Source organism: Oreochromis aureus, linkage group 6 (assembly GCF_013358895.1).
Source record: "Oreochromis aureus strain Israel breed Guangdong linkage group 6, ZZ_aureus, whole genome shotgun sequence".
In the NCBI taxonomy this organism is placed as follows: domain Eukaryota; kingdom Metazoa; phylum Chordata; class Actinopteri; order Cichliformes; family Cichlidae; genus Oreochromis; species Oreochromis aureus.
Window position 1 is genome coordinate 18,755,157 of NC_052947.1, and position 24,261 is coordinate 18,779,417.

General features: G+C 42.8%; 1 protein-coding gene across 2 annotated transcripts in view; it reads left to right on the forward strand.

Annotated features, from left to right (window-relative positions):
* The first annotated feature begins 2,933 nt into the window (after nucleotides 1–2,933).
* Nucleotides 2,934–24,261, forward strand: part of lef1 (lymphoid enhancer-binding factor 1) — a 43,494-nt gene continuing 22,166 nt past the window's right edge. Inside the window, exons 1-3 of one of the 2 annotated variants that reach the window (XM_039613926.1) lie at nucleotides 2,934–4,346; nucleotides 6,369–6,435; nucleotides 7,622–7,749. In XM_039613926.1, coding sequence (XP_039469860.1) covers nucleotides 4,146–4,346; nucleotides 6,369–6,435; nucleotides 7,622–7,749 — 396 coding nt within the window. In that variant the 5' untranslated portion in view covers nucleotides 2,934–4,145. The remainder of the gene's footprint in view (nucleotides 4,347–6,368; nucleotides 6,436–7,621; nucleotides 7,750–24,261) is intronic. The other variant, XM_031752346.2, reaches the window with a different exon arrangement.

Below are 24,261 nucleotides of genomic sequence, written 5' to 3' on the forward strand. Positions count from 1 at the left end.
ATCTCTCCCTCACTCATGGCTTTCACAAACTAGCTTTCTTTCCAAGACCAGAATATTAAATTACAATAAACAAAAAAAACCCAAACCCAGCTGGAAACACAATTCAGCTGAGGCCAAACTAAGCTAATATGTAGCATTATGAAACATCTGCAATAACAATATAACATAAAAATATACACAGGTATTTGATAGTTGGCATTCAATTGTTTTACTGATAAATGTTTTTTATGTTTCCATAACTACTTCTGTCACTGATCCACTATGTTTCATAATTTTATTTTAAATTTTTTTTAGTCTGTCATGATGGAAAAATCTGTTTTATTTTCGTGATTCAATTGTGCAGATGTTATTAGTTTTTCTTATTAGTGTTAATTTATCTTCAATCATAGTAAATGTCTTCTTGGTCTGGACTGCTTTGTTGCTGATTTATCTGCTCGCTGATAAGGGTTCCACAGATGCTGTGCTGTATATGCAAAAATCATTTTAGAAAGAAAAGTAAAGAAATTATCTCCCTAAAAATCTTTGATCTATTGCTGATTGTCTCTGTTTATTCGCACATTTAGTTTAAGAAGGTCAGAATTACCCTTTGCAAGAGACCTTTTGAGTAAAAAAACGTTAAGCATTGTTATGGTTTTATATAATTGTTTGTTTTATGCATTTTACACATTGCATAGGCTATAATCACATCTTAATATACAAAAATTTATTTATTCTTTGGGAAGAGTTTTGCTGTGAAGAACTGTCACCATCTCCCTGCCAGTCTTACACCTGGCACTGGCACCAAAGTGTGCATTAAATCCACACTTCAATCAGTTTAAATCATGTTTGTATATAATTGTAATCAAATGGGAAACATAAAGTATGAATCTGTTGAGTGTGTTTTTAGACTGTTAAACTGGGGCCTACTGTGTCTCACTGATGCTGAAAACAGAGCATTAGGATTAAGGTTTATATGTTGCATTTTATCACGTATTTGAATGCCAATAAACCAAAAACCAAAGAATAAACATGAGTCATTTATGCTTGTGATTTATATTTAATCTGTTTCCTTTTTTTTAAACACTGTGGGATCTTTCCACTTCAGAGGCCCTGCAGGCCTGTACTCTCTCTTTTTTAGTATCTTAATAGGCCTTAATGCAACCAAAAGTCGCCCCCTCCTCTTCCCAGATTTTTCCCTTTCTACCAATTTTATCATTTAAAACCATATCCAAGGTGAATGCAGAACACATGCAGGAAAGAGAAAAAAAGAAAAATATATTTATACAAGTGTAAAAACGGTTAGGTTGCTTCTGTTAGCATGGCTTTAGGGTGTTGGTGGTGCTGTAGCATCATTTGAGATCGCGCCAGGAAAAAAAAATAGTGCCGGATAATTAAATTAAATACAATGTAATGAAGTAGAACCGACAGTTCCTACAGAGAGGGGAAGATTTCTTCTTTTTTTTTCTACCTTGTAGGCTATCACAGTTTTTGGCTGGAAACAAGAAAAAATACTGTTAAAGGGTCTTTTAAATGAAAGCTTTGCTTGTTCTTGTCTGCCTGTGTGAAATCTTTCTAATTAACTCTCTTTTTCACTGCTGTGTTTTTGTGCGCGTGTTAGTGTGCGTGTGCTGCGGTCGTGCGTAGCCTACTTGTGCTTGAATGTGTGTGCGTACGCGCGTCGCGCGTGCGGCGGCAGCAGCAGCAGCAGCGCGCTTTCCGCTATACTCTGGAATGCAGCCAGTCTCGGCTCTTTTGAATCCACACTCGGCTTCCAAAACCCAAAAGCCTTTGATCTTTTTTTTTCCTCGCTGTCTCCTTACCCGGAAGAGAACCCCTTCTCTCTCTCTCTCTCTCACTCTCAGCTGGGATGAACGCACACGTGGAAATGTTGGCCCGACTCCACACTCAGACCAAATTTAGTCATACAAAGGCAAGGGAGAGCAGGAGGGGGAGGAGGGGATGGGGGGTGGAAGAGGGAGGAAGGGAGAGAGGGAGGGAGGTGGCGGTGGAAGCGCGGGGTGGTGGGGGAGTCGGGGATGAAAGAGCCAGCCGCCGCAAGATCAAAGGCAGCCGCGGCTCCGCCCCGCTAACCCCACCTCCGCGCTTTATAAAGATCTGCCTCCCCATCCCAACTTTGATTCTCACGCAATCTCTTAGTGCTCAGACAGACGCTGAAACTCAGCCACTTCCACTGCCTGTTTTGTTTACTTTCCTTTTTCTTAAAACAACAAAGCAACAACTGTATGTTCTCAATAAATACATCGGCATTAAAGTACTCTTTTTTTTTTCTTATAAATATTCTTCCGCTCGTCTGCAGCTTGATATATACGGTTTTTTTCAGTGGTAAAAGTAGCAAACAGACCAATCGCTGGCCTTTAAACTGTTTTCTATATTTTTGTTAATTTCAATGCGCATGTGCTAATAATGAATTAATATGCAAAAGGGACTTTAAATATAGGCAGGTAACCTGTGAGTACAATATGACATTTTCTTTTAACCTGGCCATTTTTGGGGGCGAAGACTTTCTGAATACGTTCTTGTTTGTTTGATGTAAGTAGAAAACACGGAAAGCACCATGTAGCCACAAATATGCCCACGGTATACCGCAAGGTAGTTTAAAGGGAGCTGAATAAATAACAGGCCTATGTCCCTTTATAGACATACACCTGATATATATGTATATGTATATGTATATATATATATATATATATATATATATATAGATATTATTTTTTATTTTTCCCAACACTTGGAGCATACTTTGTGTGTTTTTCTTTCTCTAAACTTCCCTCAGCTTATCATTTTTTTGTTTCTGTTTCCAAAACAGGCCATTGCCACTTCTTGCAGATTTATTAAATCACATCTCCAGCACCAACAAAACAGGCTTAAGCTTGTCCAATATTTTTCCCTCTATATTTCAATTATCATTTTTTATTTCTCCTCATTATTTTTAACCCATCATATACACAGCAAGTTCCAGCCTCTCCGCTCATTCTCCTTTTCCTCCCCTCCTGTCTGCCCATTTGTTGTGAGCTGTGTATAAATCTCTCTCTCAGGAGGAGTGTCAATCGGTGCGGTGTCAATCAGAGCCTCGGCTTCCCTTTCATCTCTCTTTCTTCCCAGTGACTGAAGAGAGAGAAAAAGGAGGAGGAGGAGGGAGCACGGCTACATTACCAACACACACATACACACACTGGTTACATTACGCTGTGGAAGCGGTGCGGGAGCAGTGGGAAGTCGGGTCCACGGCGTTTTTCCACTCTTGCCTTCTTTTTTTGATTGTTTTCTGTGATTTTCTTCTTCTTCTTTTTTTGGTTTTTGCTTTTATCCCTCCTCATCCGAGCAGCTTCGAGGATGTATTTTTAAGCATCACGGCGTCTCGCTGCGTTGCTTGTCGCCCAAGTATTTGCTTGTTTAAAAAACCCCCAACAACAACTGCGTTTTCTTCCAGTTACGCATCCATCACTTAATTTTTTTCCTTTTCCTCGTCTTACTTTCCCCCTCCCTCCAACCTCTCCACACGCACGCTGAAGGACGCTCGCAGCTTCGTCTCCGGGACCACCGAGGAAATATCTGCTCTCACTTTTCTAAATGTACTTTTTCACGTTGAGTCGTTTTTACGGGAACGCGGCGGTCGTCGCGTGCTGACTTCAAACAGAAAAAAAGAAAGAAAGCAAGAGGGGAGGAAAAAAGATGGTGATGAGATTTTAACTCGTGGTTTGTTCCCCCTTTTTATGTTTTCCTCATGACATTGAGGCGTGCACTGGACTTCTCATTCCGACCCCTTTGCATCTCACTTTTTTTAGTGTGTGAGTTTCAAGCTTTGTAGTTAAACTCTCGTGACGGAAAAAGAGCAGAAAAGAGGGAAAAAACAACAACAAAAGGACGCCGGCAGCAGCCTCGCGCCTCCTGTTGCTTCAGTAAAAACACACCGGCAGCGTGCTCGCACGCCGCTTCCTCTCCGGGTGACTCTCCGGTGTGACACAGGGGAGGAGGTGGAGGGGGGGAAGGGAACGGTTCCCACTCCGTTTCGGTGGGAGGTTTTTTTTTTTTTTTTTTTTCCTTTTTCATCTTTCCCCCTCTCTATCTCTGTGTAGTTTCGGGACAGTGGTGGCACGCGTTGTTGTCTTCGGTTTTCTCGGGGAAGCGAAACACTTTGTGAAAAAATGCCCCAGTTATCAGGCGGCGGCGGAGACCCGGAGCTTTGCGCCACAGATGAAATGATCCCGTTCAAAGACGAGGGGGACCCGCAGAAGGAGCAGATCTTCGCCGAGCTGAGCCACTCGGAAGAGGAAGGGGACCTGGCAGACATCAAGTCATCTCTGGTCAACGAGTCGGAAAGCAGCCCCAACAGCAACAGCCACGACGTGAGTAACTGCTGTGGGTTCACTGATGTGGTGGTGGGCATCCACTGAGAGCTCCCCAACAGAGAGGGAAGGTTAATAAAAATAGAAATAAAAAGCCCGCAGGAGCCTTTAAAACAAAAGTTGATCTCCTCTAATTAATAATATAGTTTTTTACTGAGCTTTGGTTTACCTGAATGTCTTGTGCGCGAAAACGCCTCCTCTCCCTTTGCTTAGTTTTATAGACGAATCGTTTTTAGAGCTTTATTATTTATTATCATTATTAATTTACGATTTCCATTTTATTTTCCTTTTAATTGAAAATGTAACTTGAGCTGTGCCACTGATATGGCTATGATTCCTTAAACTAGAAAAAAAAGATGCTCCTATAAATGTCACAGGCAAACACTCAGCAGTCTATCCACTGTAATCAGTGCAGGCCTAAATTGTAATGTTCTATTACAGTTGTATTTTTCTCTAAATGAATGAAATTGCAGATTGAGCTAAATGCAAAAGATATTGTATGAGATGTGAGAACTGGGGCCTTGTGAAGCTGCCTGTGACAAGCAGGGCTCGGTGGCTGTGCTGGCTGTGGTACACCCTCAGCAGCTTAAACACCAGCACATGAATCCATTTAGCACACATGGCTTAAAACCTGTTTGCCAGCAATACTGTGAATTTCCTTAACATTCACAATTTTTAAAATTCTGCCTGGATGAAAGGATGCGGTCTTTTATTTCGTTTTCAAGATCTGATCTTCACACACTCCGGCTTATTCTGCTCATTATTTTTATTGCCTCTTTTAAACTGTGACTATAAATTATTCTTTTCAGTTTTTAAGGTTGGAATTGGGGAGGGGGGGGTGAGTTGTATAATAAAGATTTTTCTGCATTTGCTTTGTTCCATTTGATTAAACTGAAAGGATGCTGAGAGGCCAGATGGGTGCATGAGAAGAAATCCTTGCATGTGTGGATGTGCTGAATTTGTGGTGAATGTTAAATGGATTGAAAATCTCAGTGGAAAAATTCTTCGAGATTAATTTTTAATGATTAAAAATTATTGCAGTCGTGCTTTATATATCGCACTTGCAAGATGGCTTTTTTTTTCTAAGCAGGGGAGAAGTGACAGAGCGTGAACCATCAGTGACTTCTTTTTTCCCCCCGCATCCATCAAGCCTACCTCAGGATGCAGGCTGCAGCATCCCCATCATTTAAGTTGGCTGTTTTGCCATTAACTGTGGTGTTAATCCATTTTCTTTCTTTCTTTCTTTTCTGATTTAAAAAAATTCTACATGGCTACATCCTGAACGAAACTGTACGCATTCCCCGCCGAATGTCCTAGGGACACACGAGACAGAGGCTGAATGTTAATTAGGAATCTAGTGAAGTTCCCTCGCTCAGCTTGAAGCCATCCTGAGGGGTCTGAACTCTAAAAAAGAGGTCCCCTTCCCAATTCGGATTCGAAAAGAGAAAGGAAATGGGTGTTCAAAGTGCAGAGGATTTTTTTTTTCTTTCATTTTTTCATAAGCAGAAAATAGTCTGCACTGTTTCCCTTTTCTTTTTTTATGGAGCGATTTTATTTCACTTTGCACACAGCCATTTCATTTATGACAGAAACACACTATTTGAATTTAGAAGGAGGCTCAGACTGGGAGATGAAAATGAGAGTGGACCTATGGTACTGAAAACAAGTTAATTTGTAAGCTCCTTAAGGACATGAAGCTTAATTAAGTGGTTCCTCTGAAGCTTTGATGCAGGCTGCTCCATCACTCTTCTATAGATAGTGGTGTGTGTGTGTGTGTGTGTGTGTGTCTGTCTGTCTGTAAGCTTTCTCTCCTTTGGTGACAGGCAAAGGGACGATGTTTGTCCCAGCAATGTTTGTGGCTGTCTGACCACATCAGCATGTGTGTAACTGTGTTTGGATGCCTTTCTAATTGATTCTTCTTCTTTTTCCCCCTCTCTCTCTCTCTCTCTCTCTCTCTCTCTCTCTCTCTCTCTCTCTCTCTCTCTCTCTCTCTTTTTATTTTATTTCTTTCTTTTTTTACAGGCAGCTAGACAGTCCCAAATACCACAAGATTCATATCATGAAAAACACAGAGACCATCCGGAAGATGGTAAGAGACACAATCTGGAGCTTGTTAAATCAGCATGTGTTATAGGACAATCAGCGCTACATTTATTTGCAATAAAAGTCCATTTTTTTAATTTTTTTTTTCCTTTTGAAACGTGGTTTGCTTTTGCTTTAGAAGATAAGGTGGAAGTAGTGGCCCCTCGTTTTCACCACGCAGAAGTGATGAAACTGTTGGTACTTCTCTTATCAGAGCCCCTGTTCCTGCTCATCCCAAGTCTAGTCAGGGCATGCTGTACCTTCATAAACACAGCTACCTGTTACCTCCCTGGTAGATGAGGGTACCTGCACAAATGGACATCAAAGAAAAAGGAGCAAAAATATGCACTTATGGCAGCAGCCTCAAGTTGAGCACAACCCAAAAGCAAAACTTTTGTCTGGATGTTTCGTGTCGTGTTTCCTCAAATATTTCCGTCGTATCCCTCAGCTCTCCGGTTGCATTGTCGCATGCAACATGTTGCGGCCTCTTGGGGCTTGTTGCTCTCTGGCTATTGTAGTCTGACCCCGCTGCTGTGGGTCATTATTAGGGCTTTGAAGAGGAGTATGCCTCCTCTTTGTTCCCCTTTCACTCCTGAATAGGATCCCCTTCAAATCAAACACTGGCTTTCTTCACAACAAGATCTATGTTGCCATCGCATTGTATACCAGAAACAGCCCCAGCCCCTCCAGGCCTTATTACGCCGCGCACATTCGAGTGGCGAGTGATGCTGTATTGAAGCCTCTTGTGCAAAGCTCCCCCCCCCTCTCAGGTCAAAGGCATAGAGGAACAGTTGGGGCGTCTCCTGTTTTGACACAGTCTGTATGTTCTTCTAATTGGTGCTAATTGGCACAGAGGGGCTCCATTGTTCCGCTGCATAATATGACCCGCCTCTGTGAGGCGGAAAGAAAAGGCACAAACAAAAGGCCGTGGCAAAATAGGGCAGGGGTTAAATCAATCGACAGCGATATCATTACTACATCAAAACAGCCAGGCCAACTTTGTGCTCGGCTTTGTTGTTGCTGCTTATCGAGTTTGTTGATTAAAATCAGCCATTTCGAAGATATGACTGTAATTAAAGCTATTGAATCTTTGGCTAATTAATCTTTTACTGGTGTTTGTGCTCTCTGTGCAAAAACACAGCGACCGACACACGTTTACTCTGTTTGTTTTTTTTAAAAAATGTTTTTATTAGGAAAGCATCAAGACATGTACAGTAAAGGCCATCCGTACCCGGGCTACCCAGGTTACATCATGATGAGCAACATGAACACTGATTCCTACATGAACAATGGCTCCCTCTCGCCGCCCATGCCCAGAACGGTCAGTACCAGCTTTTTTTTTTTTTTTTTTCCTCTCCACAAGTCAGTATTGCAGTTTAACTTGTATTATTTCATGATGTGAAATGCAAACTTAAGCTTGAGGCGTGTTAGTCGGCATATCATTTGCCAGTGAGACAAAGAGTAATTTTCTAATTTTACGTCGTAAGAATATAAAAAATTATTTAGTTATGAGAAAAGTAAATAATTGACAGTCCTGAGTGATGAAATGAATACAAAAGCAGGGTGTTTTTAGAGAGAAATTCGTTTTTTTTGGATGGGTTAAAGCTTTTGGGTTTTTTTTTGTTTAGTATTTTTTTTAATACTGTTAAATGATAGTAGATGTTAGTAATGGTTTGGAACTTCTGTTTAATTAATTAGTGCTAGTGGGAAGGAAGGCAAAAACAAACATGATGGGTAACTTTAAAACACCAGCAGAGATTTAACTGCTGACTTTGCACCTGCTCAGATTTAGTCCAGGCTCGGGACAAAATTTCTCCTGACAAGAGAAACTAAAAAGCAAAACTGAAATTAAGTTATAGTAATGTCACATATCCTGCTAATGTAGCAAAGAGTGTGGTCAGACTGAAGGAGCTATTGCTTTACCTACCCGCAGACTGTCAAAAGGTAACCAAGAGGCAGCGGGACATGCTGTTTTTTTTGTTGCTGTTGCTGTTGTTTTGTTTTGTTTTGTTTTGTTTTGTTTTGTTTTGTTTTGTTTTGTTTTGTTTTGTTTTGTTTTGTTTTGTTTTGTTTTGTTTACTCATGACATTTTCACAGTGATCCCAGAAATAAATCAAATTTATGTGTCAGACGCTTGTAGAGGAGTGCAAGACTTAATCAAAAGTGTCACCTTAGAACAAGATTAGAGTTTTCAGGACCTTTTTTTTAGTATTTACCATTTATGATGTATCAGCTAAAAATAACCTCATTGATCTTTTTGTAGCTGTGACTGCTGGTTTCTGTTTTTAACCACTGCAAATTCAGAACTTCATATTGTCGATCAGGTGAAATCTGTGGTCTCTGAGTTTTCGCTTGTGTTAAATTTAGGAGACGTATCAACACAACTAAAAAGATATTTGCTGCTCTTTGTGAGATAAATAAAAGATCCTTTGCCAATGTGGGACGCTTTTCGTGGTGTCTCTCAGGGAACGTTGAAAGATTTATTACAGAGATTTCCCTCTTTAAGCTTTTGGGTAAAATTGACTCAGAGTTGGATATCAGCAGGTAAATCATTTTACAGAGTGATCTGATTGGTGGCTTTGAATTTTTTTTTTTTTTTTTTTTTTTTTTTTAAACCATTTAGTTGCGAGAAAATAATTCCTGCTAAAAATTCAGCTCAGCCCAGAATACTTCCAAGAGTCGATTAAGAGGATTTAAGGAAAAAATCAGATTTCTCGGCTTTCTCGTTAGAGGCATAAACCTTATTTCATCATCAGAATAACCCCACAAAAATATTCCCTTTCAGTGTGTGTGATGTTTGATATTTGTCTCGCCGTTGTGTCATGCTGATATCCGCCCCCTTGACAGCTATACGTGACCACTGAAAACCAAACGCCAGCCATACATTGCGAAAAGGTCTCTGTGAGATGTACACTATTTCTCATCTTGTTAAAATCTGAAGTGATGCATGCCTACATGACCCAAGTAAACCCTCTAATTAGCCCAGAAGAACTGAGGGAGCCAAAATCACGTCTCTGGGGCTACCCTGCAGAAGAGCTTATAGTACCGTGTTAGGGGTGGCGTGTGTTGCAGATATCGCCCCTGTGACGGTATTAATTTCAGGCCAGCTGCAGGTCTCTGACTGGCGGCTTCCTGTGTCTGTCCCGTTTGCAAATTTCTCCTCAAGACAGACATAAAACACAGGCCCACGAGCAGCTGTCCGGTCTGGCCCTGGTCTGCTCACGTCTCTGCAGCCAGCTTCAGTCTTGTCTACGGTGTGGCGTCTCTATACGGGAAACGCTCGGTTGTTGTGCTTTTGCAGTGCGTGCGAGTCGGTTTCATCAGGGTAAAGTTGTGAAAAGTGAGCTCTGTGTTGTTGTAAGAATCGGTTTTTGGAAGCAGATGTGATTGTCGGGGGCAGATGCCACATGCTGTGTGTAAAGGATCTTCATTCACACGCAACTCTATCATAGAATGATGTTAAAATTGCAATGCTTCCTCCCTGCCAAAGTTGCAGAAGGTGAAAGTATGTGACATTGTGGATTGGGGGGATCTTGATTACCTCATGCTTTTTGCTTTTTTCAGTTTACAAGCAGGATAGTGCAAAAGCAGGGTATGTTACCTTCCAAATTCTGTTTTTGGCTTGTTTTCTGGTAGATTTTAGCTATTATTTTATTGTATAGCACGAAGCTAAAAGAAAAACTCTTCTAAAATAGAAGTCTGTATGGAGACCAGCTGACTGTGTGAGAGGAAATTACCCCTCACTGCAGATGAATTAGGCCAGGCAGTTAGGCGGTATACTTGCTGCCAAAACTTCTAAAGCCACGCTTTCATTTCATTTACCATGGCTGCTTTTTTTTTTTTTTTTCAATTTTCCTCCTTCCCTGTCTTCAATAAAACGGTAGTCATTTTATATACGTTTCTCTCACTTATCCAATAAAAAGAGCCAAGGCTTGGTGGAGGGATCACGGAACATGAGTCCTCTGGCTTTCTCACTGATGTCAGCTTGCTGCCTCTGCTGCTGGCCACCGCAGCCACAGTATCTGCAGGCCTGGGATCGGTTTTCACTGAGATCAAAGGCACATTCTCTCTTTCATTCTCTTCCATCCCCAGCCCCATCACCGCCCCCAATCCCAGTAGTTTAGATTGATTTCCATTGACCATGACATTCCTGCACATGCCGTCCAGTCACGACGGAGCTGTTGGGAGTTGCTGATTGTCAGCAGATTTTAGGACTTCCAGCTTGATAAGCTGACTCCGGCACAAGAGCTTAGAATTTGATGTGTGATGATGCCAGTTCCCCATACGTGTGGGTTTAAAACAAAGCTAGCCAACTTAAGGAGTCATTTATTTGTTAAGTGAACTTGCAGCTTTTGAAGATTTACAGTTTACAGTTCAAAGCATAAAAGTGTAAGGACTGTAATCTACACCTTGGTGATCATAAAGCAACAGAAACTTGAGTGTCTGGTAAATGCTAGTGGGAACTGCTGTCTAATTTGAAGTGTGTCTTTTAAAGCCATTATCACATTTGTCCATATTGGACTGTTGCTCATTACCTTGGCTGTGATTATAAGCATACACGAAACCAGGTTAATGTGGGGGGGAGTGCAAGCTTTTTTGTCGACAAATTTGGCTGATTTACAGCTTTTGATTGACTTTTTAAGCTCAGTGCACTCTTTGATATGAACAAGTGGACATGTTTTAAAGGAATATACTGCATGTGAGGTCTTTTTCAAAGAGGTGAAGATCCTCTGTATGGCTCATCATTCTAACACTCTTAGATGTCACTGAAACGATCTGTGACATGTCACAAGTCTAGAGGATACAGTCTTATCAGTTTCTGCTGACCCAAGGATGATGTGGCTGGGAGTAAATCACACAGTATGCTTGTTTTATATCCCCGATCTAAATGTACTTAATTTTTGAATTTACAGCACAAATCTTTAACTTGTAGCACAATATTTTTTTTTGTATCCTTTTGCCTAGGGATAACCAGCTCACTAGTTACCCAATGACTCCACTCTGAGAAGCCCTGACTTAAGCAGACAGAAGCTAACACACATTTTTATTTGCTGTTGCCCACATCAGGATTCTGCTTTTTCTCTCCCGTGAACAGCCTTCCTGAGCATTTACAGAATCATCTGATAAGGCGAAAAGTGTTTTTCTGCCTGGAATAATTTGCATTTGTGCTATTTTAAACCTTTGCTGTGTAAAAACTAGAAGGACTGTCAAGAGCAGCAGGGACCTTCATTTGCTCAGTGTCTGCATCTGTACGTTGACAAATAAGATTTTTTTTTTTTTTTTTGCAGTTTTGGTCAGAATGATCATAATACAAAGTTTGATCTTCAAAGCAGCACGGATGTCATCGCGCCAGGTTTGATGTGTGGAAGACGACGCACTCGGCGCTTGCTTATCATTGAATCGGTGCTTCTTTAGTCTCACAAAACAAGGCTGAGATTTAGAAATGACAGCTTCTAAAAAAAGATCGCAGTGCATGTGATGGACAGCGCATATTTTTAAATGACCCCAAATCCTTTCTCGGAGCATGCTGCCGTTGTCACATAAACGCCCTCCCATTTGCAAAAACTCCTGTTCTACACGCTCTTTTTGTTTTTTTTTTTTGTTTTTTTAAAGTTTAAACAAATCCCTAGAACCAATGAGCCCACGGCATTCTGCCATATCCCCTTTTTAATAAACATATGAATGCGTGCTTGACAAGATAAAAACGGTGCTGCGTGCTCTTAGTTTTAACGTGTTGATAGTGCAGACATAGAGTACCAGGTTTTTCCACCTTTTTAGTTTGAAGATATGTTTGCGATCTCCAACTGTGAGAGCAGTCTCGTGAGTCTTGGGCATCAATTTGAAGAGAGAAGTGGATAGAATCACTGGGTTTTGTTGCTGCGGTTGAGGGGAGGGGAGGAGGGGGGTTTAGCGATCTCCCTCTCCATTGCCGTTCACTCCTTTTTTCCCTTTGGACCCTCAAATGCAAGATCCTCGTGGCGAGAAAGAGGGGGCGGAGGGGGTGCAGCACTGCACTTTCCTTTGATGTAGTGGGAACGTGACGGATCTGCTAGCCAGTGTCTCGCAGCGTGGAATCACTAACCCAGGCTTACCTAACGGGATTTGGTAGGACCGCTCTGGTATCCCTCAGTGCCATGTGTGTCCTAAGCTCATGCCCTCAGCACTACCGTGGAAGATCCCTGTTAAAGAGAACACTACATTTACCAGCAGCCTTCCATGTCCACACATAATGTTCTAGTTGGCAGCTTATGGCACCTTGAGTAGTTTTCTTTAAGTCTCACAACAGACTGGTCATACTTTGTGAAATTTACTAGAGCTCAATGTAGCATGTTTGCCTTTTAAGCAGCTGGCCTCCATATGATTATCTCAATGTCAGCTCATCTAATTTTCAGTATGCTGGCTTTAGTGCGATGCTGTGCATGGTTGCATATTTAGTCTAAAAGTATAGAAAACACAACAACTGTCAGAAGTTTTTTTTTTAACACCAATCTGGCAGCGTATGCATCAGAGCCACACTGACATTGATGTCATCTGCTGTGCAGATCCATCACGCAGTGAAATATGTGTGAACACATCAAGAACCACAGCAGGGACCTCACACAGAAGAAACACTTTTTTTTTTCGTAGTGTCATAGTGTTTTTATAAACCGTGCCATTTAATTGGCAAGGTTTCTTCCTGTTCTCAGCTCGTATGGCGATGGTGGTTGACACATTCGTTCCATATGCACGGCGCTAATGATGCCATGTGGTTGCAATCACCTTATCTGTGTTTTCATCTCGTTAAATGAAGCGCAGCAGAGCAATCGTCTGTTGGACCAAGAGATATGGCCTTCTTTTTTTTTTTTTTAAGATGAAAACCAAAAAGAAGACAATCAAGGTTGAAGTTTCGGGATGATTTATTTTTCTTGGTAACGCGGTGGCCTGCTGGTTGATTTGTTAAGTCTCCTGTTTCTGTTTGTTTAAATTCTCAAATAAAGCTCTGGGTTGCTTTTGTGCTGTTGTATGACAATCAAAATGAATATGTTTATGTTTTATGCTGCTTGACTAGCACGCATGAGGCAGGGTCCAGGATGACCACTACACAGTGTTTACCTGCACTACACTCACACTGGCACAATAAATCGCACAATCTCACACATCACACAGACTTAGTGCTGGGGAGCTGACGGTTTATGAAACCGTTCAATGACCCATGTGGGTGCTGGACATTTGCTTTCTCACATTAACCCCCTGTTTGTTAATGTCTGGAAAAGATCAGCACTGCACTGCATCTGTTTAATTTGAAAAAGGAAAAAAAAAGTGGGCTGAGCGATCAGTAGATATAATCGCAAACTTGTGACTTCGTTCTTTATGTTTCCATTTGGAAAAAGCCCCCCAATGACAAAGGTGAAATTGTTAACTCTTTAGAACCTTGAAAAGGCGTCCGTGTCAAGAGAGGCAATCTGGGAGCGTCAAGGTTGTGAGCATCACATGCAGGCACGCTCTTGACACACCCTGTTTATGTTTATTTTGGGCACGTGTTCTTGCTCAAAGCAAAGCACTCATAGACGATGGCACTTTCTTCGCTCCCGTTCGTCCCGCTGAATCGGATGAAGCTTAACCAATCAGGCAGTCCTGCCTGGAGCCAGCCAGCCAGGCTTCCATAGCCAGACTGCAGCTCAAGCCCACAGCACCTGCTCAGAGGGCTTCACTCCTCACTAGCAGTCTGCCTCTGATCTCCTGGGGTCAATGGAGGGCCTCGCCAAGGTTGTCCCTCATGCCCAGTTCTGTTTGAATGGTCTGGGTGTGGATTTCCTGTAAGGGTGGATCAGAAATGTAGACTAGAGGGCAGTGTGTGTGCATGTGTGCAAGAGTTTTTTTTTTTTTTTTTTTTTTTTTTTTTTTTTCTTTTTCTCGTCAAGTTGTTTTGCAACTGTTGTCACTTTTGGTTATGACTGTGCGTAGTTAAAAGGGGTTAGTGGGAGAAGTCTCTGGGAACGGTTTTTGGAACTCAGTCTCTGCCTGAATGAGCTCGAAATGAAATAACATTTCCGAATCAGTCACCAAATCCTACTTTAGAGCTGCTTGTTTGTTACATAAAAAAGTGCGATTTATAAAACCCTATGGCACAAGTTGAGTCTTTAAAGCACTGATTGAAGCTTGGCAGAAGTTCCTTAAAAGAAAAACTGATCACAGTACCTCACTGTTGCCTGATATAGCCATAAAAAATGAGTTAAAAAAAAAACCACACATGAATAGCTTTATTGACTTCATCCTGACAGCTTGTAGGGTCTAGTTGGTGTAGGCGAACAGTGTTCCAACTAGTAAACTGCAGGAAGGGGAACAATAGGATCACAGGAGTGAAACATGGCTACAAATCCTGCCGGCTGCGTCCAGACTTCAGAGAAGCTCAAACAGCCCTCACTTTGTCCAGCTAAGAAACAGAGCTATGATCAATAGCTGCTCTGTTGTATGAAGTTGGTCAGTCCCGGGCGTGCTCTCGCCCTCCTCCCCCCTCCCTCTTTTTTTTTTTTTTTTTTTTTTTTTTTTTTGCTGTTTCATATTTTTCAGAAGCTCATTATTTCTTTCTGCTGTGGGTGTGAGTGCTAAAGAGGCTCACACATGCAATGTGTATCTGACAGCGCTGAAATATTAATGGTCCCCAGTGTAGGAGGTTGGTATAGGGCCGACATAGTTGCAGTACAAAGGGTGCCTTCTTGCCACCAGGCTTTATTAGCCGAGCTATTAAATGAATAGATGGATATAGCTTGCGCTCTTTTTCTTCGTGCCTCCTTTTGTGTTTTCCGAGCTAGACATCAAACCACTTTCTTTTCGTCTTAACGGTTTCTGACGCACACTAAAGTGCTCACAGACGACACACACACACACACACACACACACACACACACACACACACACACACACACACACACACACACACACACACACACACACACACACACACACACGTGCTTCACTAAACTATTGAGTTTTCTGTAGGAGGACAAAGAGGAGGGCTTTGCTATCAGTTCATTTTGTGTGGTCTTGGTCATAAAAAACACCCTGCTCTTTGACTGTGAAAGAGAGGAGGGGGGAAAAAGAGCCTGTCTTTAATTTTTGGGAAACCCATAAAAGTTTGTCGCTCCTTTCATATCGGCAGTGGAATTGAAAACAAATGCTACAGTCTCCCCTCCTCTCCTTTGAACTAGCCAATTATGGAGTTGTGAAAATAAAAATCAGTCTGTAGATCTCTTTACCCCCCTTTCTTTCCTCTTTGCCCCCCCACCCTTCTCTTGTTCAGGTTCTTTTTTTTTTTTCTTTCCCTCTCTCCTCCCCCCCTTGTTTTTGAAGAAACCGAGGGGGGATCACTGATGTCAAAGTCAAAACCAAGAGCATTAAGAAAACTGGCGAAATGCAATACAGCTGCAATCCAACATGACGCTAGAAAATAGGGCTGAGGAGCAGAAAGCCTCTCTCCCGTATTCCCAGGGCGCGCAACTGCTCCCGGCCTTGGCTTTGATCTCTTCAAAGCCTCCTGCCTCCTACTAGATGGAGAGTCTTGGCTGCCGCTCGTGAGCACTGGAGAGAGGCAGGCAGGCAGGCAGGGAGGTGGTGGTGGGGGGTGTTTGGCTGGGGATGCGGGGGGGGGTGGGTGGGGGGGGGGTCGTCTTTTCCTTTCCAGGGCTGAAATCAATCACAGTGCCGAGGCAATTATGTGTAATTCAACCCCAGCCAGATTAGTGACTCTTGTTACCTGAGCGACCAGAGCTCTGTAATCTGTGAGACACACCGGCCTCACCGGCAAAGGAGTAGCCAGGAACAGGCGAGGGCACTTGAGGGGAGAGAGGAGGGGATCGAGTTGGGGCGGGGGGGTGCTGAAAATCAGGCTGCCATGCTGCTGCCCAGCAGAGCAGAAAATCAGAGCACAATGGAGTGATTACACTTGCAGATGTAGCCGTATTTATGACGACGTGGACAGAGGGGAACAGAGAGAATGAGGAGCGCTGATTGCCATGGAGCTCGCTAGTTAGCGCGCTAACGAGCCAGGTCCCTTTTTGTGTTAAAACATGTGCGTGATGTCACCTCTGCTGTGCTTCGGAGTCCTCCCCCGCCCTACCCCACCCCCCGCTTCAGTGCCATATCTCTATCCCTCATGCCCTCCACAGTGAGCTCCGCCGAAATGCAAGCTCGGCCAAGGCTCCTGCCCCAGGCGCCCAATTTACTATGGCTGGAGAAAAACTCAGTGGCCCCAAGTCACAGAGGAAAACAGCGAAGCAATGAATGCTGTTCTTTTCCTGCTGCTGCAGTTCGTCTGATCTCTGCAACAGTTTCAGTGTCTTAACACACAGCGGTGTAACAATTTACGCCCTTCTGCTTTTTCATTTGGCTCACCGAGGAGATTTCTACCAATTATGCTTGCTCCTAGTTTAGTCAAATCTAGGGCGGGCTCCGAGTTTGAACCTTGCGACTAGTACTGCCTAACCTGCATTAAGATGTTATGTATTCCTATTTCTCTTAATAATCTGTGAGGTTTTAGAAACCATTAATTAGATGCTGGGTGGAGGGCAGAAGGAAAAATTGCAGATTCACTTTTTTTTGGAGGGGGGGGGGAGGCGGTTAATTGGAAATATATGATCGCCCTGGCTTTGAATCCTCCTTTGCACTCTGTCTGTAAGCGCTGATGTCACAGGGATGAGAACAAGGCTTTGTTTTTTCCCCCAGCAGTCACTTGATGCAGGATGATGAAACCCACAAAGATATCTAGCAAGAATGTGTTTGTTCATCTGATGAGCTCGCCTTGTGCTCCATGTTTCTTTTGATCATCGGACAGCTCGGCAGTGATGGAAAGCTTTTATTTTCCTCATGGGATGCGCGCATTAAATAAATTACACGTACAGTTACACAATGTAGTTGATCAGGACCGTAATGGCTGCGATCGTTTCAACCAGACCGGCTGACGGGGAAGTGGTACTGACTCTAAAAATATAAAAGGTCACGCTGAATGGATTATGTGGCAAGAATGGAGCCACCGTCCAGCTCGGCGGGAGCCCTTAAATCCACCATCAGCCATAACCCTCGGCTCAGGGGCCAGGTGACGCTTTTCATGTCCTCCAATGGACAGACATCACAGAGGCATCCTCCACTTTGAGCTGCCCGTCATCAAACAATGCATCAAAACATCAAATCAATCCACCCCCACTGTACCCCTATCTCAAGATGAAAGATGCGGGTGGGGGGTTCAGGGGGGGTACAAGAGCACACCACACCCCCGCATGTCAATTCTGCACTTCCACTCCTTTCGTAAGCCGTGGCACTTCCACGCAGAGGCAACAGTGCAGTGGAAAAGTGGCATTTGACTTTTATTTGGACTAGTTTAACATCAGTTATCCAAATATGTCCTTGCATCGCATCGTTTGTTATGAATGAGTGAGAACAGCTTATTTAAATTGCGTCAATTCACTGTGGCCTGTGTTTGAAACCTTTTAGCGCTTGTTACACATTGGTTAGTTTTGTTTATTTATTTACTTGTCAGTCTAAAACAAATAGTTAATTCCACTGATTTTTCCAAAGCAAAAGACTCTTCTTTAAACCCATTACAGTGCAAAAGTTGTCTGTTAAGTAGATGAAAAAATGAAATCACTCTTGCTAGTTATTCATATTTTATAGTTTGTTGATCAAATAAAATCAAAGTTGCAGCTCATTCAAATGAGACAAATGAGATTATATTAAGCATGTGAGAAGCCCAGTATTAATAAATCCAGCTAAGAGCTGAATTACAACCTTGTTGTGCTCATTATATGACTAATCATCCAGATTTGAGGCATCAGGTGCACAAGCGTGCTGTATGTCGCTGTAACCATATGCCCTGAGCCTAAGAAGTCCCTTTTGTGCCCCAGAAATTCCCCATTACCATTTCTTTAGGCATATCAAGGGATAAGCAGACGTTGTCCATTGCCATGTTGTACATGGTCATTGTTTTGTTTGTATTAAAGCCCACTAAACCCTGCCACAAAGCTAATTGACGGGGTGGAGTTTTCTTGTGACCGTTCAGATCCTTGGAGAGGTTCTTTAAGTGTTCCCGGCTTCTGTGGGGATGGAGAAAAGCCATTTGTTCGGAGGGGATCAGATTTGAATAGCTTTGTGCTTGCCATTCAGATCTTAGCAGGGGCGTGTGCACCCAGCTAGGAGAAAAAAAAACCCTAAAATGTGTGGTTTTGATTAATGGCTAATTCCACCCTGAAAGGCAGTTGTTGGTAGTCTTTACCAGTTAATCCCTTAAAACGTGGAATCACACCCAAACAGTGGGCTGCTGGTATTGTTGCACGGCCCATAATGCGAATGAGAGGAAAGGTTTGCAATGGGATCCACAGCCGTGAATGCTCCCCCTAGCTCTGCGGCACGATGCCTTATACCCTGTTCCACAAGAGTCGCACAGGTTGTGACATAATGAAAAACAGGATGGGAAATAGATGGATCGCGCACATCTTCAAAGGCAAAGGTGCACTAAGGTGAAAAGGGTAGTGGTGATGGCGGGGTCAGAAGTTCAGATCGATGCCTGAACTCAGGTGTTGTGGCACCCGAGGCAAAAAGGGTTTCTTGTGGTCTGCGCTTTAAAGATTACATAACCTCACTGAACCCTCTTACTAGAAACTGAATCCATACCTCTTTTTCCCTATTAATTTTCCTTCTTTGTTCCATTAAGTCATCAGTGTTACTCACTAAGCCATCAATATTTTTATTCTTTCTTTTCTTACGCACCATGTGGGTGGGTGTGCATCAGTCTGAGTGAAATACAGAAGGAAAACTAGGTCAGTCCTCTCTTCAGCTCAGGCAGAAGCGGCTCACATTCAAATCGCCTCCCCATCCACATTTTTCCTGGTGTGTGTGCCACTGAAAACCTTCCCAGCAAAAACACATCAGCGCCTCTACGCCCAGCCACCGCCTGACTTCGCCCATCTCTCTTTGGCTAGTTCGCAAGGCTAATGTTAACCTCCTCCTGTCTGCAATGTGAAATCCTGCATCGCCGCTCCTTTCTGTGCTCTTCTCTGCTAGCTGGGGCTTAGCGAGAAGAGCACTGTCTTTCGCGCTCGTCTCCACAAGTAGAGACACACAAAGACCCCCACCAGACTCTATTTTCCCCCCTCAACGCTGAGCTCCCAAATCCAAACTGACAGCCATTCATGCCCAGAATACCTGGGCGAAAGCTGAGGGGGGGAAACACTATCTAGGTGTAGCAGGCAAATCCGCTCTTGTTCGACGGATCTATGAAGCCTCCTGCATAAGGCAACTCATCAGCACTTTTCCTCCTATTCTGCACCTCGTTTTCTCTCCTCCCTTTCTCGCCTACTGTCGTATTGTACGGAGGCTAAGGTTTTAGCCCACTAGCCGCACAGAGTTAGCTTGTGCTGCGATTTTATTTGTGTACATGTCTTGGGGCCTTCGAGTGTTGTTGTTGAATGTGGATGTTGGCACCAATGCGTTGCCTGGCATGAATGTAGCTACTCAGCAGACCAGAGCCTGTTTCTAATGATAAATCATGCAGTGTGTTAATGCAGCAGTGGGATTTCTATAAATAGTTGCAGAGGGAGGGATGCTGATTGATTCAGAAGGGTGTGGGGGGAGGACTCCAAACATTTTTGTTGTATTCAAACACAGGGCTCCAAGATCTTCGTTCACCATGTGTGGTTTTTAAGTGCACAGCTGATCAGGTAGATGCATCATCAACACTTTTTTTTTTTTTTTTTTTTTTTATTTCCCACAGTCATTACACAAATCCACTGCTATACTAGCTGATTGGATTTTAAGGTAGCGCATCTCTAGAGTTTCGAAGCAAGTGATGGTTTTAGAAAAGCTGCCATGTTCTTTGTGAGGGGATAGATGCCTAGTGTGTGCTCGAGTGTGTGTGCGGTCTGTCTTTTTGTGTATGTGTTTGCAAGTGCGCTCGCAGGCCTGCTGACAGTGGCACTTCAGCAGAATGTTTGCCCTTTCCTTAGTCCTTTGATGTGACCAGGTCCCGCTGTGATAATGAGCCCTGTGCCCCGCCGCAAGGTGAACATCCTGCAGTTCGCCCGGGGCTCTGCCAGAGCAGCAGCCCAACCCCCCACCACCACCACACCGCACCGCCACCACACACACAGAGGCACAGAAGAATGGAGAAGCCGATCTCTGCTCAGCTTCCACACAGTGCATCATATGAACACACTGACAGCATTGGCTTGACACAGAAGCATCTTATGTAAAAATTCCAATGACTACTTAAATTATCTATAGGATGAGTGTGGTGACTTATATATAGTTTTTCTTCTATATCAGTAAATGTATTGAAAAATCTACAGCCTGCTACTACCTAGAGATGCATTGATTGCAATTTTCTCAGCGAATGCAGATATTTTTTTATTTTATTTTTTTTAAGTGAGGCCTTGCATACCAGCTTTCTTTCTAAGAACTATAATTGACAGCATAGCCAAACAAAAATCTACTTTTCTTCTTTATAGTCAAATAAATTATTAAACTTTACTCAAAGCTGCAGTAAATTGTAGGATCTTTTCTCATTTAAACAACTAGAAATAAGGTGCTCTGTTGCAGTAAGGAGTTACAGATAAAGAAAATGTGTTGCTGTATGCTCACCTTTACCTATCATATTTTACCTTAAACAAAAGCAGGTGCAAGAGATTTGTATAACAAAACAAATGCCAGTTACTGAAATTGTTTTCCAGGATCACCAAATCACCAGATAAGTCTGAACAGGATATCAACCCTTTGAGTTGATTTTCTGAGTGAGTTTTCTGAGTGAGTTTAGTGTTTAGGTTTGTTAAGATAAGATAAGATAAGATAAGATAAGATAAGATGGCCTGTTACATTTGTTTTCTTTTTTCTGTTCTTTTTTTTTTTTTTTTTACTTTTTACTGTCTGCAGTTTTTTTTCTCCTTTATCTGCTTTGATCTGTTGCTCATATCGAGGCTGCTAGCTTGTGACTGGCTCTGAGCTCTGGATAGCTTTAGCCACTTTCCCTCTGTTAGCTTCTTTAAAATGTCCGTCTTAAGTGAGTGAGGGTGAGTTAAATGTTTAGGTTTGCTTTTACATACGTTTTCACGGTCTTTTTTCACTCACACTGAAAAACTCTCAAATGACCATATCCACTCGCTTACAACATGTGACTGTGTATGGCACATGCCTGTGAGTGAGTGTGTGTGTGTGTGTGAGCTGTGCCTGTACCACTGTGTGTGTGTTCTGCATACATGGTGAGAGCCGGTTCGTAATCAGACATATATGACATTGGCTGATTTTGGTCCCTGGACAGTCGATGTCTGCTGCTAACAATGGTCTATAAAGCCTGTTCCTCTGCGCTTCATTTTTCTATTGTTGTCCAACATTTGTTAAAAACACAAACCAGTTGGTAATCAAGCAAATACGGACATTATACTTTATTGAGTACACCCGATGCTATCTTGTTGCATTAAATGGGTTCCAAGAGGTAGAGGTGTAACTGAGGCCTTCATAGTTCAAATGTGTTCCCAGTGGGAATTCTGGCTGATAGTCTGAAACAGGGTTGCCATCTTTACCTCTCATCTCAAGAATGACATGTCTTAATGTGCTTTTTTATTCTTTCACCACAGCAATCTGACCAGATCAGATCTACACACACCTGATGTATCGCTTTCAACATGACAGAAGTCACAGTAGTGGGTAGTGGCCTTGTGCCTTTGTGAGCTTCTTTAAATAAAAGATTGCCCTACACAGCATAAATAAGAGAGATTTCTCCCAGAACGCTTTCGTCATTCGCCTACCATTGTTGTAGCAATACCGCTCTGACCTCATCGACTACAAGCTGCGTGATGTACTTACCCAGGGCTTGATAACTATTCTGGAATATCTTGCATCACAGTCACGTCTGACTGAACCTGTGAAGAACATGATTGATGGTACATATGTCATGTCTGAAAAGGTTTTAGCACGTTGCTTGTTGTTGTTCAGAGAAAAAATGCAATACAAAGAGTCTCATTCTTTATTTATCTGATGAAACCCTATAAAATAAAACCCTGATTTTGCTTCAGTTACAGGAAGGAATTTGGACTACAGTTACCGTAAAACATAGTTTCACAATATGGAATAGATCACATGGCCCTATTCAAACCCTCTTCACCTCCTGTGTGCACCTTTTTACAGCCAGAGCTCTTTAAAAACAGACTCCCTGTCGTCACATCACTTCCATCCTACTTTCTGTGGCTTAACGTGTAAGGAGCAAAATGGCACCTGGATCATTTCTAATGTTCTGTTCCTTTTCCACTCTGTTTTTCTTTTTTAATAGCACCGCGACATATAGAAATTAAGAGTTGAACACTTTAAAAAGCGGATAAAGTCTTTTCATGTGAGGCAGGCACATTTCACACAAATTATCATCTTTGCTTGTTGAGAATGTCAGCGCGAGAGCCAGCTGCGATTGGTTTGCTCGGAGCGCACGCTTTTCATGCCAGCTGAGGGATGATGGGTAATCCATCTCGTCCTATTCTGACGCGGTGAGGAAAGAGACACTTGGCTGTTATTAGCTCTTTTGTGTTCACGTGCAGCATTTGTGTATTTAAGTTATTAAACGTGTGGTTAACACAACCTTCATGTAGCTTGAAATATTTTAACGCACGTCGTGTGTGTGTAGGTGGGGTTACTTAAAGTGTTTGACATCAGCTATAACTGTCATGTCTGTGGGTGCAGTGTCGGTATTTAGAGGGCAGCATGACAAGTTTCCTTGCCTGATACATTTACGCTGCAACTTGGCCACTAAAGCCATGAAATTGAACATATGGAGCGTGGCTATTTTTGCGCTAAACTCCACTCAGCTGCAAGTATAGGTTACCCTTTATATACCTCCTCTTTATTTTTAGTAACAGCCTTTAGTGTCACTGCACGTCTTCAACTACAGGAACCCTCAGCAGCGCTAAGAGAGAATACGGGATTTTTTTGATTGGAATATAATGAGGAGAGGTCAAAGGAGACATTTGGGAGGGCATCGCAGATGTATACTTCTCTCTGGGGCATGCTTTTCCTGTTATTCGTAGCCTCGTCCGCTGCTGTCCCTGTGGTTAGCTTCGCTTGTTCGTCTCATTACCCTCGGCACGTGGCGCTCCTTCACTCGCCGCCGGCCCGGCTTTCTTCTCCATTAATTGGGTTTCGTTACATTAAGCCCCCTGGCCAAGGGGCCATCCTGCCAATAAAACATCCCATTTTTAGCGCTCCTCTCAAAGCTGGTGGGGTTCAACCTGCTCTGCGAATGGTAATTGGTTATTTACTTAAGCTTCCTCAGGTTGGTCTCTGCTGATTTTTTTTTTTTTTTTTTTTTTTCTTTTTTTGCTACAAGGGGGAGGTACAGTGCCTTTTCATTCCCGTGCTGTAAAGCTACTACAGGAGAATGTTTGCTCACTTTTGTTGGGTAAAGGTTGCACAGCTTGCACACAAACACACCTGAGAGTGAACACCTGGTTATGAGGGCGACTCTGTAGGATTTCAGTAGTGGACACACCCTCGCTTCATACTCCCAACTACTGACATTTACAGAGCCTTTGTGTCTGTAATCTCGTCTTCTTCTTTGAGCCCATTATCAATGGAAACAGTAGCTAAAGATGTACTTAAACAGTCAAAGGAGGGTGTGGAGGACCTGTGATTCACTGTTGCTGAGAATCATATGTTCTTCTTTTAAAAACTTTTTAAGTGAAAATTTTCCTGCAAATCTTTGTTGATGGGGTTTATAATTACAGGCCAGTCCCATGTTGCATTTTCTCTCTGTGTTTCATTCACATCCTCGGCCCTCGCCTGCAAACCCTTTCCCTCCAGAGTGCAGAAAATCCTGCGAGGTGAGGTT